The following is a 17,417-nucleotide window of genomic DNA, read 5'->3' as shown; positions in this document are numbered from 1 at the left end:
CTGAGACATTCCAAAATGACATTAAAAAATAAATCCTCTGATGACTGTATTAATACAGTACCTGGGACACTGAGAGTTATGCCTGAAAACGTCTTAGATATCTATAAATAAACCTTTAAAAAAATAACCCAGCAGGGGGAATGTAAGGAGCTAATGGAATCCAAAAGCCCTCATTGCTACCCCCTTAGAGTTGAAATCCACTCTGGGCCGACTGTCGCAGCAGATATAAAAAGCCAGTCACCAACTGGAGCCCTGTTAGAAAATACTGGGGCAGTAGAATGTTAAGCTTCTTCTCCAAAGAAAAGCCCCAAACTCTGCGATTTGGAAGGCTGGCCTCCTTTGCTTCAAAAAGGTGCACTAATTAAACATGTCTAAGATTAAGTTCAGGCAACATGTAGCTGCCTTAAATCAGCCAAATGTCCCTCTTGACTCCAGGTGGGAGGGATCCTGCAGAAACAGGAGGGTCAGCGGGAAGGGCTGGGGGAGAACGCCTTCAGCTTTCTAAAGTTGCAGAAACATGTTAGGGGCAAAGGTACCCTTCCTTCCTTTTATTATTCAGCTCATCTTCCTTAAGATTCCGCTTCTCCAAGGAGTGCGTCCTGCTCTCTCAGCCTCGCAGAACGGACGGTATAAGGTGTCACACTGCATTACTGAGGGATCGGAGGACTGGAAAGCATTTGGTCACATGCGGGAATCAGTCAGGGGATAAGTCTGGCCTCAGACACCCTTGGTTGAGCCTCTACTGGTTGAATAAAAAAACCATTCAGAATTTGAAATATTTTTACTGCATTTGGAGGGGAGGGTGAAGTTTCCAAGGTTTTATAAACAGTCTGCTACAAACACAGCACTGTTACAGGTCAAAGCAGAGGTGGTGAACAGAACTTCTGAAGATATGTATGTGTATTTGTTTTATTTTTCTCTACTCACTTCAGCCTTCAGCAGCAACATGAGCACTGCCCAGAAGGTGTAGCCAACAGGGTTCCAGGATTAGAGGCACCCCCAAGTATCCTTGGATAGAATTCAAGGGGTTGGTGAACTGGAGCAGGAAAAAATTCTACCTTTATTTTCACTAGTCTCTAGCTGGAAGTTACCATTTCTGTCAAGTATGAATGTAGAAATCAAATCCCTGTAGTATTAACACCACCTGTAATTTTGTCACCAATAGAAATCACATTTTCATACCAATTAGTTATAAACCTGAAGTCTCTGTAATAGGTATAACTGCAAATATATATCATCCATCCATCCATCTGTCTGTCTATCTATCTATCTACCTACCTACCTAATTCTCTTTGAAATCCAAAGTATTTTATTTTGCTCACTTAAAAACATTCAAAGAAGAGTCCCATGTCCTTCACCTAAGGCGGCCTAGGGGGTCCAGGACGCAAAAAAGTTTAGGAGTCCATCTCCCAAAAGGAAGCCTGCTAGCAGAACAGGGCAAGTCTTATCCTAAGGCTTTGTCTGCACTACTAACATTCTCAATTTTCATCAAATATAGAGATGACAGAGCAATTGGCAAAGAAAATCAAAAGGACCGGATTCTGGTCCCTAAGTTACCAGATAGCCTTCAGCACGACTTTCACCCTTTCTGCCACTCACAAGAGCACAGCTCTTCTCGCTCACGGTGTGCCGGGCCCTGTGCAGGTCACTGTGCAAGCATTGCTGCGCATGGTCCCTACCGACACCTTCTTCAGGTGGTGCTACTGTTTTACCACTTTACAGATAAGAAAATTAAACCTTAGAACTGTTAAGTAATCCATCCATAGTCCCACCCAGCAGGAAAACAGCATAAATGGGAAATGTCTCTAAAGCCATTAGATTTCATATTCTAGCAAATGGAATAACAATTCTTATACTATTTAGACATAAGATTTTTGTGAAGCTCAAATGGATGATAGATACATAATATGTATGACTTAAACGATACTTCCCACTTTCTAAAATGAGCTACCCATATTGAAAATCATTACTGAGAATTTTTCAAGTATGGTAAAATTATGAGTTTGGGAAATAACTGGCAGAAAGATAAAGCTCTACCAAGGGGACTTTTGAATTACATTTCCTGTTTAAGTGGCAATATAATTGTTATGAAGAATGGCTGATGGATTGTAAAAGGATCTATGTTAATGTTAGATAAAGATCAAATCACATTAATACTTCCTTGTTCTGCTACAGGGCTTGAAAAGTTTATTCTCTTAAGTAAAGGAAACAAGTGCCCTTCAATCTAGCTGTAGGCTTCTACTTTATTTAGCAACTTTTTTCCTCCTACAAGGCTGCACTGAAAGGAAAATTCAGTCTAACCTAAATGTCCATCAACAATATATGGTGGAATACTACTCAGCCATAAAGAAGGATGAAATAATGCCATTTGCAGCAACATGAGTGGACTTAGAGATTATCATACTAAGCAAAGTCAGTCACACAGAGAAAGATAAATATCATATGGTATCATTTACATGTGGAATCTTAAAAAATGACACAAATGAACTTACTTTCAAAACAGAAACAGACTCACAGATGTAGAAAACAAACTAATGGTTACCAAAGGGGAAAGGGAGGGGATAAATTAGGAGTTTGGGATTAGCAGATACAAGCTACCATACATAAAATAGATAAACAGCCAAGTCCTACTGTATAGCCCAGGAAACTACAGTCCATACCTTATAATAACCTATAGTGAAAAGAATATAACTGAATCACTATGCTGTACACCAGAAACTAACCCAATATTGTAAATCACTATACTTCAATTAAAAAAAAAATAGCTTGGTCAGCCACCCAGAATCATAGCCTCTGTTCCTTTCTTAGAAGTTCTATAGAATTTTCTGTGCAAAGTAGAGGCACTTTCCCAGGGATAGTCTCATCCTGACCTCTCAGGCTCCACTTACCTGACTAACAATGAAGAAGATGACAGTCATGGCAGCACAAGCCAAGGTGATCAGCATGAGGAACTTGAACCTGAAAATTAGCCCCTGTTAGGACAGAAAGAGCAGTTTAACATTCTACCAGCTACCATCCATCCTTTTCTTAATATGTAAATCTATAAAAAGCTAATTTTAAAGAAATCTGTAAAACCAAATCCCTAAGAGTGATGGTAAAATAATTTCACAAAGTTAACATTTCTCCTGCAGATGTGAATGTGGCTGAAGAATTTATTCGGCCAAATATTTCCTAGGTTCTTATCTCTCATGAAACAGTGATACCAGAGTCTGGGAAATTATATGCACAGCACATCACGAGGCTGCTAATTTCCCTGCTAAGCTGGTTATGCTTCTCTGCAAGGGTTCAAAGTTACCAAATCCAAGTTTTCTGCGGTTGTAATAAAATTCTGCTCCAGTGAACAAAAAGAAATGTGCATATTAATCAACATGAAGTGGATTTGGTTGAATTTTCTCATGTGTCCCTCCAGCCCTAGAGACAGGCAAAGCTCTCCAAAGGGCCCATGGTTTCCTGCAAGCAGGATTTGAGGGTACCTGTGTTTCAGAGGATGCCTCCTGTTCAGGGGCTCTTATTTCCACTGCATATAAAAACCCTGTGGTTCTGCAGTTCCTGTTTCTCTTCACACAGAGGAATTAGGCCCATGCCTCCAAGGGCAGCCACTTAGGCAAGAACCCAAGCGATCCTTGAAATATTAAGAATGTGTCACCTGCATTTGAGATTTGAGGATATCGAATGCTTCATCTGAATAGGGCCACGATCTATAAATAGAGATTACTGAACCCTATTGTGAGCCCCTGTTGGATGTTTTAGGGGGAATGTGGTCTCTCGAAGTCTGGAAATCAGATCACCTGGGCTGAACCCCAATCTTAAAGCTGATTCTCAGCAAGGGAACCTTAAATAAAGGCTCACCCCAAGCCAAAACCCAATTCTACCGTCATCAGATCTCCCATCTAGCATGCGCCTACATTCCACTCCGAAGCTGAGGAACCTGCTGAACAAGTTCACTCCTCACTGGGGATAGAAAGGCATTTATAGTACAGAAAACTCCAAGATCGAGACGGGCCAGAAGAGTAGATGTTTCTCAGCATGGGACTTAGCCTCTTATTTTGCCCAGAGACCCGACATTACATGAGAATCTCTCAATGTGTATTTGAAATAAAAGCTTCCAGTCTCCAGGTGTAGGGGTGTGTGTGCGTGTGCGTGCGCGTGCGTGTGCGTGTGTGCGTGTGTTTTCACATCAAGCAGGCGGCAGTGAGTTCCTGAATGGGTCAAGAGACATGCTCACCTCATAGTGCAGCCGCCGGACTTTGCTCATGGCTGGCAGGGTGGACTGCTTCCCGCTGATGTTCCGAAACACCTGAAAGACCATGAAGCACAGAAACAGGAAGTAGAGGCAGAGGCAGATCCCAGCCACAATGATGAAGGCCATCTGGAGGTGTCCAGTCAAGGAAATGGCAGGCTGGCCAAGGACCCCAGCACTTCTCCCCAGATCTGTGTCAATACTCTTTGTCTCTAGATATTTAGGTGATTTTCAGGGGGATAAAATACTAAAGCCTGGCACTCTAATAGCCACAACAGAGAGGTTTTCTGACACAAAAGTACCAGTGAGGAATGTCCCAAGTTGCTATCCAAGCTCTGTAAGAAGAGGAACAAAGCCTTGCTCGTTAGAAATGTAGGCTCTAGGGCTCACCCTGGACCTGCTGCCGAATCAGAACCTGCCTTTAACGAGGTCCCCAGCACAGCCATATGCACAGAAAATTTGAAAAGCACTAAAATATTGGATATTGGTTGTACAATACTGGCCAGGCAGAAAGCGGCCTTAAAGTCACCACAAGAGTTAAAAACACAGGTGCCTAGGTCCCACTGATATGCAGAATGAGACTGTCCAGGGGCTAGGAAACCCAAGTATAACCAAGTCTGGGAACCACTGGGCTCATCCCTGGATTTGTATGAGGCGACTGAGATGCCCCGGCGTCTGGAGAGGATGGCGTGAGGGTTGGGTGCAGCAGCAGCAGCTGCAAGGGATGCTGACATGGGATTGAAGTTCTTGAAGTAAAAGCAGGGATGGAGTTCTATCTGCCATCTTCTGCCACCACAAGAAAAATCTTGTCAAGTGGAACCAGAAGCAGGACACGTGGCCAAGGTGGGAATTGAGGGTGGGGGGCCATACAGTCTGAGGCTGATCTTTAAAACTTAATCTGAGAACCATCAAGGCTCAGGGTGGAGTAAGCTGGCTTTGGGAGGCAGGTGACCAGACTCCAACTCCCTTCTGCTACAACCACACCCCAAGTTGCATATTTTTAAAATGTTAACAAGCTTGAACTCGGCATTTGTATTTCATTAAATAATACATTGAATGCAGTTTCTTCTTCCCTAAAATCAATGGTGCCCTTGGATGAGAGAATAGAGTTATGCGGCAGGCCTTCACAACTGTTTGCCTCCCTGGACCTCCATCGTATCTACAGAATGCAAGGGTTGAGGTGACTTTAACATGATAAATGTTCCTGGTGTTGTGCAGCTAACATTTTTTGGTGGGGGGATGGGGGAAAGGAGGAGCTCAACTCCCTCATCTTTAAAGCACTGATACTATTGATCGGTTGGCTTACAAAATTTTCGTGATACTGAGAAGCCAATATAAACATCATGGCCAGACAAAGCATATTTACCAGCATATGACAAGATATTACCCATCACGAAAGAATACAACTCAAGCCTTTTTCGCCTCTCCAAGAGGACAGTCTTTTAATCTTGAAGCACTTAACATATTATTGTGGGAGATAAATTATTTAAATCCAGCATCCTAAAAGGGATAAGCTAAGACTGTCGCTTCTGCTTCATGAAGATGACTCAGATGGGGTTTTATGCCAACCAACCAGGAGCCTCCAACACTCCTCCGGAACTAATCACCTTAGCCTTATCCCCACTGGGTCTTGGAAGTGAACAGCAGCGGCATGGGATGCCAGCACACCAAGGTCAGTGTAAGAAGTCTTGCACACAGATGACTTCAGAAACAAGCTCTCCCACAGGGGCCCAGAGACGAATCTCCGTGGCTCCAGGGAAAAGCTAGTCATGCTTCAGTCTGCGGTAAACAAGTATATAATAGATAATTCAGACAGGCAGCAGTAAGACCAGCAACTCTGATCCCTCTGCCATGGGGATGAGCTGCAACCTCTGTTTTGCCTGCTCTTACCTGGGGTTGAAAGCAAGCATTAATTCTTCTCATTATCTGCCTTAATTGTGCCGTTATCATTGGTCTGAAGATCAAAGCCCTGGCCGAGCACATATGGAGATCATCAGCGTGACTTAGAAAATGATCATGGGGACCAGGCAGCTACAGGAAGAAATAAAACCCTGAGCCCATCAAGGAAGGATACAGCCAGCTCTGTTCCAACATCTGTCGTCCAGATACTGTAGAAGGGATTTGTGAGTTGCACCCCTCTACAAAGAGAAACAAGATGGAAAAGCAAGACATTATTAATACAGAGGAAAAGGGGAACTTTCCTTTTTACATACTCCCAGCTTTTCAGCCTGGAGGGGTGGGGGCTGTATTTAGACTAAGTCACAGAGGACTTAAAGAGAGATGGATTTTGAAGAGTATGATCAGCTCAAATATTTTGCATCTGTAAAGAGCTCTGTCTTTGATCTCATCCCAGTCTTTAATCTGAGGATGTGACCATGGCCAATGCTTTCATCCCACAGGTTCCCGACCACCCCTCTCCTTTTCAAATACTTTTTCTAAAGAGCTGGGAGTGGACATGGTGACACTCCTTTCAGCCCAGAGTCCTACAGTCCCCTGCTCACCTCTCACACATATCGAATATGAAGAGGCAGAAGGCACCAACAGCAATGGGTCCGACTTGCTTCCAATACCCTGCTATGTGGTTCCGCTCGTGCTGATCCTGAGAAAAACCAGTTGAGAAGTGAGACAAAGATGGGGGAGGGCTAAGTGACTCCGCAGGTGAGCCGGTCATTGGTCATTCAAACAATCCTTGCTGACCACCTGCTGTGCACCAAGCATCTGCTAGACTCTAGCATACCAGGATGAATGAGACCAAAATCTCTGTCCCTGAGGAGCTCATTGTTGTTCGCCCTTCCACAAGGGAGCAGGATGCTACAGGAACACAAAGAAAGGCCTTGTCCCTGTCTAGGAGGAAGATATTTTCCTCTACCTCTCCAGGTTTGTCTACCTGGTCTAAGACTTGGACTGACGTGAGACAGATTAACAGGCAAAAATCAAACAAAAGTTTAATAACATGTCCCCAAGGGAGAGTCCCAGGAAAACTGAATAACCTGTCCAAATGGCCAAAACTCTCACCTTAAATACCACCCTCAGCTAAAGACAAAAGAGGATGTTGTGGGTAGTGGTTTGGGACTTCAAAGGATAAGAAAGCAATTCACGTGGAAATGGAAAGCAAATGTCTGGTAAATAAATGTTTGCTGGGTCCTGCAGAGATGGAGGAAACTCCCATCTTTTAGGCCCTGCCTAGAGCTCTCCCCCACCACCCCCAGCCCCCTTTCTTTGCAGATATCTCCCGTGATAACTCTATCTTTAATTCTTGGGCCCTCTAGCTTTAATTCTTTAAGGCAGTCAGGGGGAAGGTCAAAGTTTCTTCCTGAGTCTTTTGGGTCTTGATTGTTTTCAGCTCGAAATAACTCACATGCCACAGAGATATTCTGGTTTGGGGTGGCAAGTTTTGTCCCCAGCATACCTTAGGCAGTGGAAGTTCTGTGGTCCAAAAATAACTCATTCACAGTTAAATTCCTATGTGATTTACCACTTGTGGTTGTTAAGGTGGGGTGGTTCCAGAGGACAAAAGACTCAAAAGCAATAAAAATTTATCTAGTGTGAGAGGTCTCTTATGATCAGGAAAATAGATATGCTCTATCTTCATTAAAAACAAGAATGGTTCCTCTTGATAGATACACAAAGGTGGTAAGAGACAGAAAATGGAGGATGTAAAGTGGGGAAACCAGGAAGGGTAAAAGACATGCCGTAGCATCCAAGCCGGGCAATCACCCTGGCTGGCTGTCCTGCCGCTGTCCCTGAGCCCCTCCACACCCAGTCCCCGCTGCCGGGGCTGTCAGTGCACCTGCTGGAGGACCCCTTAGGCCCACCCCAGCAGTGAGGAGAAGCCTCCCTCTCCTCTCATGGCTCTCCTGGGAAGGCTGCAAGGCTTCAGAAGCAATGATCAAACCACAGAGGAATTTAAGAGTCCATCTACTATGAGGCCCATGTGCCTGACACAAGGACCAAGCTCCAGCTGGCTTCTTATCTCAGCCACAGCGTGATGACTGCACCATTTTTATTTTTATCCATGGTACCTTCAGTCCCTCTTGAAATACGATTTGGTGTCTGGACAAGCTGAGACCAGGGAGGTCAGCATTTCAGGGTAATAGGGGTTACTAGGCCACCTGGACATACTGCCAGCTGGACAGATCTGGTAACCACAATCTCTAGTGGTTACCTTGGTCCTGGGGACAAGCAGGGCTAAAGCCAAAGGACAAGAAGTAGTGATAATCATTAAAGTTTGTGTGTTTAAGTTCTGCTAAATACTTATTCACATTATCTCATCTAAACCCCACAAAAACCCTATACATTATCCTTTACACCCCATTTTACAGATGAGGAACCTGAGATTCAGAGAGATTAAGTCACTTAGCAGCTAGTTTATAAGGGGTGACACAGGGATTTGAACCAAGAGTCTGACTCCAGGGCTCTTGAGCAGGCTCCTGTATCCACTAGTTTATTCAGCCTCACCCACTGTCTCCTCCTGTCCCCCGGGGCGCTTACCATCATGTGCTCGCCACAGAAGATGATCCAGAAGGAGAGGAGCACTGCATAGAAGATGCCCTGACGGATATCGCCAAACAGCAGCATCCAGGTCCAGTCAAACCCGATGGAAAACCATTCCACTGGGATGTTGATAAAAGTCATGGAAATCCCCAGGGCAAAGATGACTCTGATGGTGAGAAAATATTAGGGAAATTACTTTATTCCTCTGGGAGGCAAAACCTTTTTGATTCAAAAATCAAAACCCAGTTTTCGGAACTGAGATGATGTTACACATTGGGACTGAAACCATATGACCAGTTTCTTCACTCTCATAGTAAGATTTTACACAGAGACACAAAATGTCTTCCTTCACTGGCACCACTGCAGAATAAAGGACGGTTATGTTAATCTTTCTATATAGTAACTGAACCTAACCTCTTGAATGTTCTGAGCTTTATTTTGGTGCCACCTCAGATTGGGAGCTTCCTGCAATGTTTTTACCCTCCTTGCCTTCTTAACAGACTTCACTGAATATAATTATCCTCTCTTATCTATTCAGGGTATCATTAACCTGATCATTAAGAACACTCATTATTATGCTATCCTCAGCAACTATGAACTATATAAGCATATTTGTTTCAATAATACATGACTCCAAACAATATGAAGTATAAATTATTTTAGCTGCTTGTTTCATTTTTATTTTGCTTTTCCCCTGTTAATTGCCACTTTTCTACCAAAATATCATTTATTTTGTTACTGATTTATTCATACTTTCATGCTGTGTTTATTAAGCACAGATCATGTACCAGGCATTTTGTTAGGGCCACAGACACCTAAATGAGCAGGACCAGTTCTTTCATTTGAGGAGGTATGTTTAGTAGCTGAGCCAGGTAACGTGTAATAAGCAACTGAAGTGTGCACAGGCTGTGACCAGGTCTTCTAACTTTGATCGAGACAGAAAGTGAGCTGCATTGTGAGCCAAGGTTAGGGAGGTGGAAGGGCATCCCAAACAGAGGGAAGAGCCTGGATGGAAGCACAGAGACCTGGAACAGCCTGAATCATTTGGGGAACTGCATGTGGCACACTTCAGGAAATGCCAGGACATGATACCAGAGAAATCTAAAAAAAAAAAAAAAAGAAAGAAGAAGAAAAGGCTGAGCTCATGAAGAAACTTGCATACTTCATTACAGAATTTGAAATTTATCTTATAAGGACTGAGGATCCAATAAGAAGGTTAAACCATGGAGTGACATGATTCATTCATTCATTCATGCATGCATTCATTCAACAAAGTCTTTTTTATTGAGCTCCTACTATGTGCCAGCCATGATTCAAGTATACAGTAGTAAACAAAGTAGGGTGAGGATCCTGCTCCAGGGATGCTTGTATTCAGATGGGGTGAGGAATGATAATAGAGAATGAGTATTATGAAGAAGTATCATAGAGCAAGGTAAGTGAATGGAGAATGATGTGGTGCAATTTAAATAAGGTAGACAGGAGGAAGCCTCTAAGACAGACATAATATCAGGGCCTGAAGGAAATGAGATACCTGCGAAGGAGCACTTCAGATGACAAAAATGGCAAGTGCAGAGGCTGCAAGGTGAGTGCACACCGGCATGTCTGAGCACCGCCAAGGTGGATGGTGGGTGGTGGACAGAACAGGAGATGAAATCAGAGGTGGTGAGGGTCCGGATCATCAGGGTTTACAGGCCAGTGCAAAGGAAATAAAAAGCCAACAGAGAGCTTTGAGCAGAAGAGTGATCTGATTTCTACTTAAAAGGGAACAGTCTGGCTGCTGTGTGAATAGAATGCAGGAAGAAAAATGATGGAAGCAAGGAGAGCAGTGAAAAGGCTGCTTCCAATAGTCCAGGTGAGAAATGAGAAATCTCGGTGAGTTAGTTTAGGGAGGTCACAGCGGAAATGGTAAGATCCCTGGTGTGCTGGAAGAGGGGTGTGAGAAAAGGAGAAGTGAAGGATGCCTCCTACGTGTTAGCCTGAGCAGCTGAAGGATGGAGCTGCCATTTCCTAAGATGAGGATGCCTGGAAAGAGGAAAGGGAAGGAAAGTGAAGTGGGGGGAAAACAAGTGTGGTTCTTTGTATGTGTTCTATTTTTGTGTAAGTTAAGATGTTCAATAAACAGGTGAAATACTTTGGTCTAGAGTTGGAGAAGCTGAGGTTGACCATGTAACGAAGAGTCATAGGGGTGTATATGATTTTTAAGACCACAAGACCAGATGAGACCACTTGGGAAAGAAGCTTAGCTAATGAAGAGAAGAGGTCCAAAGACTGAGACCTGGCTCCACAGTTTCAGGGCTCGGAAAGATGCCTGGAAACAGCCACAGTAACTTAGTGATGGTCAGCAAAGGAGGAGAAGAACCATGAGACAGGTCGAGGAGGCTCTATGAAGAAAAGGGAGTGATCGATTATGTCAAATGCTGATGAAGAATCAACGAAAGGGAGGACTGAGAAATGAGCATTGGATTTGGCATGAGGCGGTCCCTGGTGATCCTGTCAAGAGCAATTTTAATAAGGTGTGGAATGGGCTCAAAGAACAGGAGGAAACAATGAATAGACAAGATTTTTGAGGAGTTCTGTTGTAAAGAGGAGCAGAAAAATGGGGCGGTGGCTTCAGAAGGCAGTACAAAGAGTTCTGACTAAGAATGGGCGATGGTAGAGTGTGTTTGTATATTAATGGGAGCAGAAAGGAAAGAGTCAATAATGTGGGAGAGAAAAGGGGATGTATCTACAGGAACGTCATCCTTCTGGAGGTGAGAGGGGTTGGGATCAGAAGCAAGGCAGTTCATCCCCAGTAAGAGAGAGAAATATCTGATTCAGAACACAGGAATAAAGAGCAAAGACAGAACAGAGAGTGGGAACTGAGAGCAGTAGAACCCCTAGGACTTAATCACAGTTTGCAAGTGAAAGCTGAAGGAGACAAGGGAGTCCAGATTGATTCCTGGTCACATCACCAGCACAAGTAACACACGGACCACTTGAACTAGACTCCAGCGAAACCAGGACCATGGCAGACAAATCACAGAATGCCAGTGTTCCTTAAGAGTGCTCCCAGGTCAGCTCTTACTTTTCCAGCAGCACTGGGGGTCGAGACATCATGGTGATCCTCCTCCAGTACCACACCATAATGATGAAGATGCTGGGGGTGAGGAAGGTCTTCATGGCAAACCACACCTTGGTGAAGCCTCCGTTTTGGTGAATGCCCTGCACAGAGACCAACCATGATTTTGAAAGCCAGTATATCTTAGTGTTACTTCTACCGGCAGATGCGTTTTGGGGAGAGGTCAATAGAGACCTTTTCTGCCGAACTTTCAAGATCAAGAGCTTTAACATCCACAGCATGTAGTGTCTTCATACTCCCCACCTGCCTCCCCTGACCCCTCCTCAGGCACTGCAGACATGTAAATCAGAAGGCATAAAAATAGACTCACTCTGTCCCCGGGGAATGATTAAAAACATGATCAAAGATTTTTCTGTAACATTTTCATTGAAAAATTGGAGCTATCTTGATGCCCAAAATGTTTGCATTAGTAAAATGTGTTAAGGTAAATCCATACTGTGGACATATTGCAAAGTGTATTTATATTGTATTCATAATATACCATAAAATTTTAAAAAGCAAGGAACAATTGAGTATGATCCCTTTTTTGTAAGGAAAGGATTTTATATATATAATATATATATTTTATATATATATAAAATATATATGGAAAAAATCCATAAGGAGATCTAGCTAAACATCAAGGTGTTATTTCTCTAGATGGTAGGCTAAGATAGGTGATTTTTATGTTCTACTGTGTGTTTACTTGCACTTTCTAGCTTTCTACAATAAATATGTATTTGTTTCTTAAATTAAAAAAAATCTAAATTAGATTTTTAAAGTCTTGCTCCACATTTTACTTTTTTCTCTGCTGAAGAGATAAAATGGAAAGGTTTAGGTAAACCACTACTGCTCCCTTTAACATCAGTGCCTGCAAGGTGAAACACTTAAAAAGAAAACTTACTTTTATCTTGGTGTTATTCATTATGCAATCATGATCATTGTATTAAAACCTTGAAAGGACACAATAATTGCATTACTGTCCATTTCTATAGTCTCTCACACAAATTTATGATTTCAGCCATCATGGGTTTGTTATTATTCTTACTTCTCGGTGAAATAATTGAGACATGGAGATGCCGAGAGTGAGACGGAGGTTCCTTCCAATACATGCTCACAAACCAGTGTTCCTAGCCAGTGCTCTGATGTCACAGGCTGCCTGGATCAATCAGATTCACTTACCACCAGTCGAATATCCTTTATCTCTCCTATCCCAACGTTGATTTTCTTCTTCTCATTCACAGGCAGCCGGATGTTTAGAAGGTAATACTTATGAGCCACAGACCCGATTTCCATGAAAGGAAGGACATCACATTCATAGTATCGGCCCTCATGTTCCGGGGTCTGGAAGAAGAGTGGTGGGTTTGAGGCAGGGTCACTATTTCCAATAGACTATGTCTGAATTATCTGGCTTTTGCCTCAATAGCACCAATTCTAAAAAGTTAATGCTTAAACATATACCTTTGAGGTACAGGTAACAGGGTACACCAGAGGCATGGTATGTCTGTCAACTACCCATCTCCAGAAAAAAAAAAAGCCACAGTAAAACCAGAAATTTTAGGTAATGAGCAGAAATTTCTTTCTTCAACACCTTTCTCAGCTCTTCAGTCCTTGTTAGAGCCTTGCATCAGACTACCCTTGTCTACCAGGGCTATTTGCAGGGTATCATCAGAGACCCAAAAGGCACTGTGAAACGGTCAACTCCTTAAATATTCAGGAAGAAGCCCTTGCTAATGTTCATCACATTCTTGGATGATGGCTAATTATTTACATAGTTTCGGCCTGCAGGAAAGGGTGTAAGAAGCTGAAAATATCTTTTTACTGATTTGACCACCCAAAAAAAAAGCAACCCAAGGAGCCATTGGAATCTGGAAAGACACAAAAGGATGAAAGAGAATAATGAGATTAGTTTGCTAAAGATGACCTCTTGCCATTTTCTGCCTCAAAAGCTTTCCAACTGCCCAAGAGACAAGATGGCAGAAGGGAGCAGAAATTTTAATTAAAAAGTATAAATATAGCTCAGTTTCTAGGAAAGCCTCTTGGACTTCCTGCCAAGAAATTTAACAGGTCCTAGCCAGCACACGGCAGTGGGAGATTGGCGAGTAGGGGCACAGCTTGCTTTTGAAAACTAACTTCTGCTCTTCTACCCCAGGACACATGGCCACGTGCCCTGGTCAAGGGGTAGGGGTAGGTGGGTAAGTGTGGCCATGCAGAGGCATGAGCTTTATCAGCCAGGGACCCTTCTCTGATAAAGCAGCGGAATGTCTGTCTTCACTGTCATATTCATATGTCAGCTTCAATGTTTGCTGGTACCTCCTGAGGAAGTGCTAAGGGAGACTGAATTTGGTGTTTCTAAGCCTGACTCCTCGGAACCTCCGTCATTTTCTGTAAATCTTCAGAGTAAGAAGTCCAGTGGAGAAATTGGAAGGACAATAACAAGGAGTCTGCCCCTTCTGTGATCTTGGGGGCCTCTTTACTGGACAGTCAGAGCCTAGAGTGCAACAAACAGATCTTTGTACAGAGCAGGAGACACACACGACAAAAGCAGAGGCAGAGCAGGCAATCACCTGGCTTACGCGCTTCTACTCTTTCCTTTCCCACTCACGGCAGACATCACTAATTAATCATGATCACTTTTCATCCTCTAAGGTCTGAGGAGTGCTTATCAGAACTATGAGTTGCCTAGACATGGCATGTGAGATTTTAAAAATCCTTCTATAGAAAGAATCCTTCTTTTCCAAACCTCAGCTGCAGGCTAGGTAAGTCTTCTTGTATAGATCTGTCTCTCCCCTCTGCTCCTCTCTTTTATACTTACAAATCAATGCTATTATTAGGACTCTGCAGAACTACTGAAAACACATTATGGGCTCTAATTCAGCCTCAGATGAGGCTGCACTGAGGAGGCTGGTTACCCTCTGTGGTAACAAGAGGAGGGTTTTCTGATATGTCTCCAGTCAGGGTCTTATAGAAATTGAAAGTTTGGAGGAAACAAAACTTATTTAGTCTAATGCCACTGACTGGGTACAGCATGAAGACAGGAAAGCTCTTGCCTCTGACACATCTGAAGGTAGGCACCGTGCTGTGATAAGGAGGGCACTGGACTTCAAGCCAGGAGCCATCAATTCTAGTCCTGACCTCACCCCTTGCTGGGTACCTTGGAAGGTCACCCACTTCATTTGGCATCACTTTCTTCCTAAGACAGAAAACAAGATGATTTAATAAGATGATCTCCAGGCTTCCTTCTAATGCCCCATCAAGGGCCTCTGCATGTCCTCCACTTCCCTGTCCCTACAAGAGGGTAACACCACCACAAGAGACAAATTTACCTAAGTCCAACAAACTACAGAGACACGCAGGATCCTGGGACTCTGGCCTGGCCTACCTGTCTCAGAGACAGATTCACTGTATCCTGCTGGGTCCTTTTCCTTCTGCACTGAGGTTCTGCCTCTGCCGGTATTTAGGGCATTTAGGAAGAAAGATTTCCTTCTCTCTCTTCCTCCCTCCCTTTCCTTTCCCCCGTCCTCCTCAGCCCTCCAACTCCAACATGAGACTGGCTAATTAGGACAAATTACAGCAGGTGGCAACTTGACTTTTTTTTTTTTTTAACTTCACAATCCACCAGGGACTAAAAAGCTTTAAAGCAATTTCTCATTTTATCTTCAGACCTCAAGTCTAAATTTCACTGCAATCAAAAAGCATAGATTTGATGATTCATTTCCTTCACACTCTTCAAGGTTTAATATCTTTCTTGAAAGAGATCAACACATCCTAAAGCTAATTAAGCAACTGTCATTAAGCAGTTGCAGACTTCTTAATGACCTCCCCCCCACTCTGCTTCTCAGTGCCCTCTAAGTGTAGAAGTTAGGTGAGAAATGACGTTTCCCTCTTCTGAGGATGAAATACCATATCCAAAGCTTTATATCCTTTAGTTTAGGTATCCAAGTCTTACCTCTGAAAGATGCAATCAACTTGCAGCGACAGCTAGAGAGATTATAATTAACTCCCTCCATTGCATACAAAGATCTGAAAATATTAGCTATTCCTCTCTCCTGCCACCTTTAGTTTCTCGTTACCATTCATTTTTACATATAGATTTCCCCCAAGGGCCTACCCAAAACAGTTTCAAATGGCTTTTGGGGGGAGGTGTGGGGGGATATCTGATCATTCAGCAGAAGGTCTACTGAAGTCACTCAAGCTTTATCAAGCTTAAGAGAAGGAACTGAAATCCTGTTAAAACACAGACTCCTTCGTCCTTCACTGAGATTTTGATTTAGAGGTTTGGGGTGTGACCGGGGAATCTCTATCTCCTACAAGCTACCAGGAGATGCTGATGCTGTCTGTCCTTAGACCACACTTTCTGTGGCTCTGGTCTAGGGAACCTGGGGAGGGAGACTTAAAAACCACCAGGTGCCCCAAAAAGTGCTCGTGTGTAGGGTGTACGGTTTGCCAGGAGCGTTTCGGTTTATACCTTTCGTCCTGGTGGCCCATCTGGTCAAACGTGTCCCAGGACTAGATTTTAAGGGATAAGGTCACCCAGCTTCTGTTCATTATCTCATCTAGTCCTCAGAGAGATTCCCATATGTATAAAGGAACTACGATCCCACTTTTGCAATGGAGAAGCTGAACCGGGCAGATTAAGCAAGTTTGCCTGAGGTCGTGCAGTCAGTCAGCGATACACCCTGGAACTGAAGCCGAGTGTGTTTTGCTCCACATCCAGGCCTTTAACTACTGGTAATGAACCTGCCCCGCACATCTCACTCCTCTTCAGGGCAGGATGGACAGGGTGGGGGCATGGTACTCAGAGGCTTCAACCTGCCATTCAGACCATACCACAGGGCACCCTAACTTGGCAGTTACAGGCAAAAGTGAAGTTAGGAAAGGCCGATGTCAGGAGAAGAGAGCAACCTAATCAATCAGCAGAACGGGTGCTACAAAGTAGACCAAGTCCTTCAAGAGCAACTGACGTGAAGACACCGAGTGACAAGTGACATAATCAAGGACGTGCTTCCCTGCAGTCTGGCCTCCCACGCACTTCACACAAAGAAAACAAGACTATTTCTGCCCCTGCAGGGACATCAGCGATCACCTGGCTGGTGGTGCTCCTTGAGAAATGTGAACAAGCAAGAGGAGTGGTGACTGCGGCTCCGCTGCACCTTCACAGAGACTTTCAGGGAGGGGGCAGGGAGCTGGGAAGGGGGACAGAATCCTGGGGGGGGGCGGGCTTGTGTGAGGGCAGCACTTGGCATCCGAAAAGGTCCCTCCACTGATTCTGATTTAGTTCTTATACCAGCAAATCCCATTGTCCTCTGAGGGTCACTGAGTCCATCCCTATATTTTAATCTCTCAAGAATCTAAGGCCTTTGTCCCAGAAAAACTTTCATGCAGGATAGTGACCTTCCTCCATCAGTGGTTGAACAGGTCCTCCTGGAAGAACCAGGGACGGGAGAGACCTAAACGTGTGTAAGAGGACTGGGAGGTCTCAGAGGAAGTGAGATTTCTCCCTCAGGTCCTCCTCTTATCTCTGCTCTTTGTTCCCTGGCATTGTTAGTCTTCGCACCTGCACGCTGACTTTGGCAACAGAGACGC

The 17,417-nt window shown here is 43.9% G+C and overlaps 1 protein-coding gene across 2 annotated transcripts in view; it reads right to left on the bottom strand.

Annotated features, from left to right (window-relative positions):
• WLS (Wnt ligand secretion mediator) overlaps window positions 1–17,417 on the bottom strand; it is a 124,135-nt gene that overhangs the window by 39,293 nt on the left and 67,425 nt on the right. For both annotated transcript variants that reach the window (XM_015240172.3, XM_006205349.4), the window contains exons 4-10: window positions 13,014–13,175; window positions 11,799–11,935; window positions 8,732–8,900; window positions 6,742–6,839; window positions 6,315–6,378; window positions 4,226–4,369; window positions 2,889–2,972 (exon numbers count right to left, since the gene is read on the bottom strand). In XM_015240172.3, coding sequence (XP_015095658.1) covers window positions 2,889–2,972; window positions 4,226–4,369; window positions 6,315–6,378; window positions 6,742–6,839; window positions 8,732–8,900; window positions 11,799–11,935; window positions 13,014–13,175 — 858 coding nt within the window. The remainder of the gene's footprint in view (window positions 1–2,888; window positions 2,973–4,225; window positions 4,370–6,314; window positions 6,379–6,741; window positions 6,840–8,731; window positions 8,901–11,798; window positions 11,936–13,013; window positions 13,176–17,417) is intronic.

The sequence above is a fragment of the Vicugna pacos genome, chromosome 13 (genome assembly GCF_048564905.1).
Source record: "Vicugna pacos chromosome 13, VicPac4, whole genome shotgun sequence".
In the NCBI taxonomy this organism is placed as follows: domain Eukaryota; kingdom Metazoa; phylum Chordata; class Mammalia; order Artiodactyla; family Camelidae; genus Vicugna; species Vicugna pacos.
This window is presented reverse-complemented; position numbering and strand designations above follow the sequence as displayed.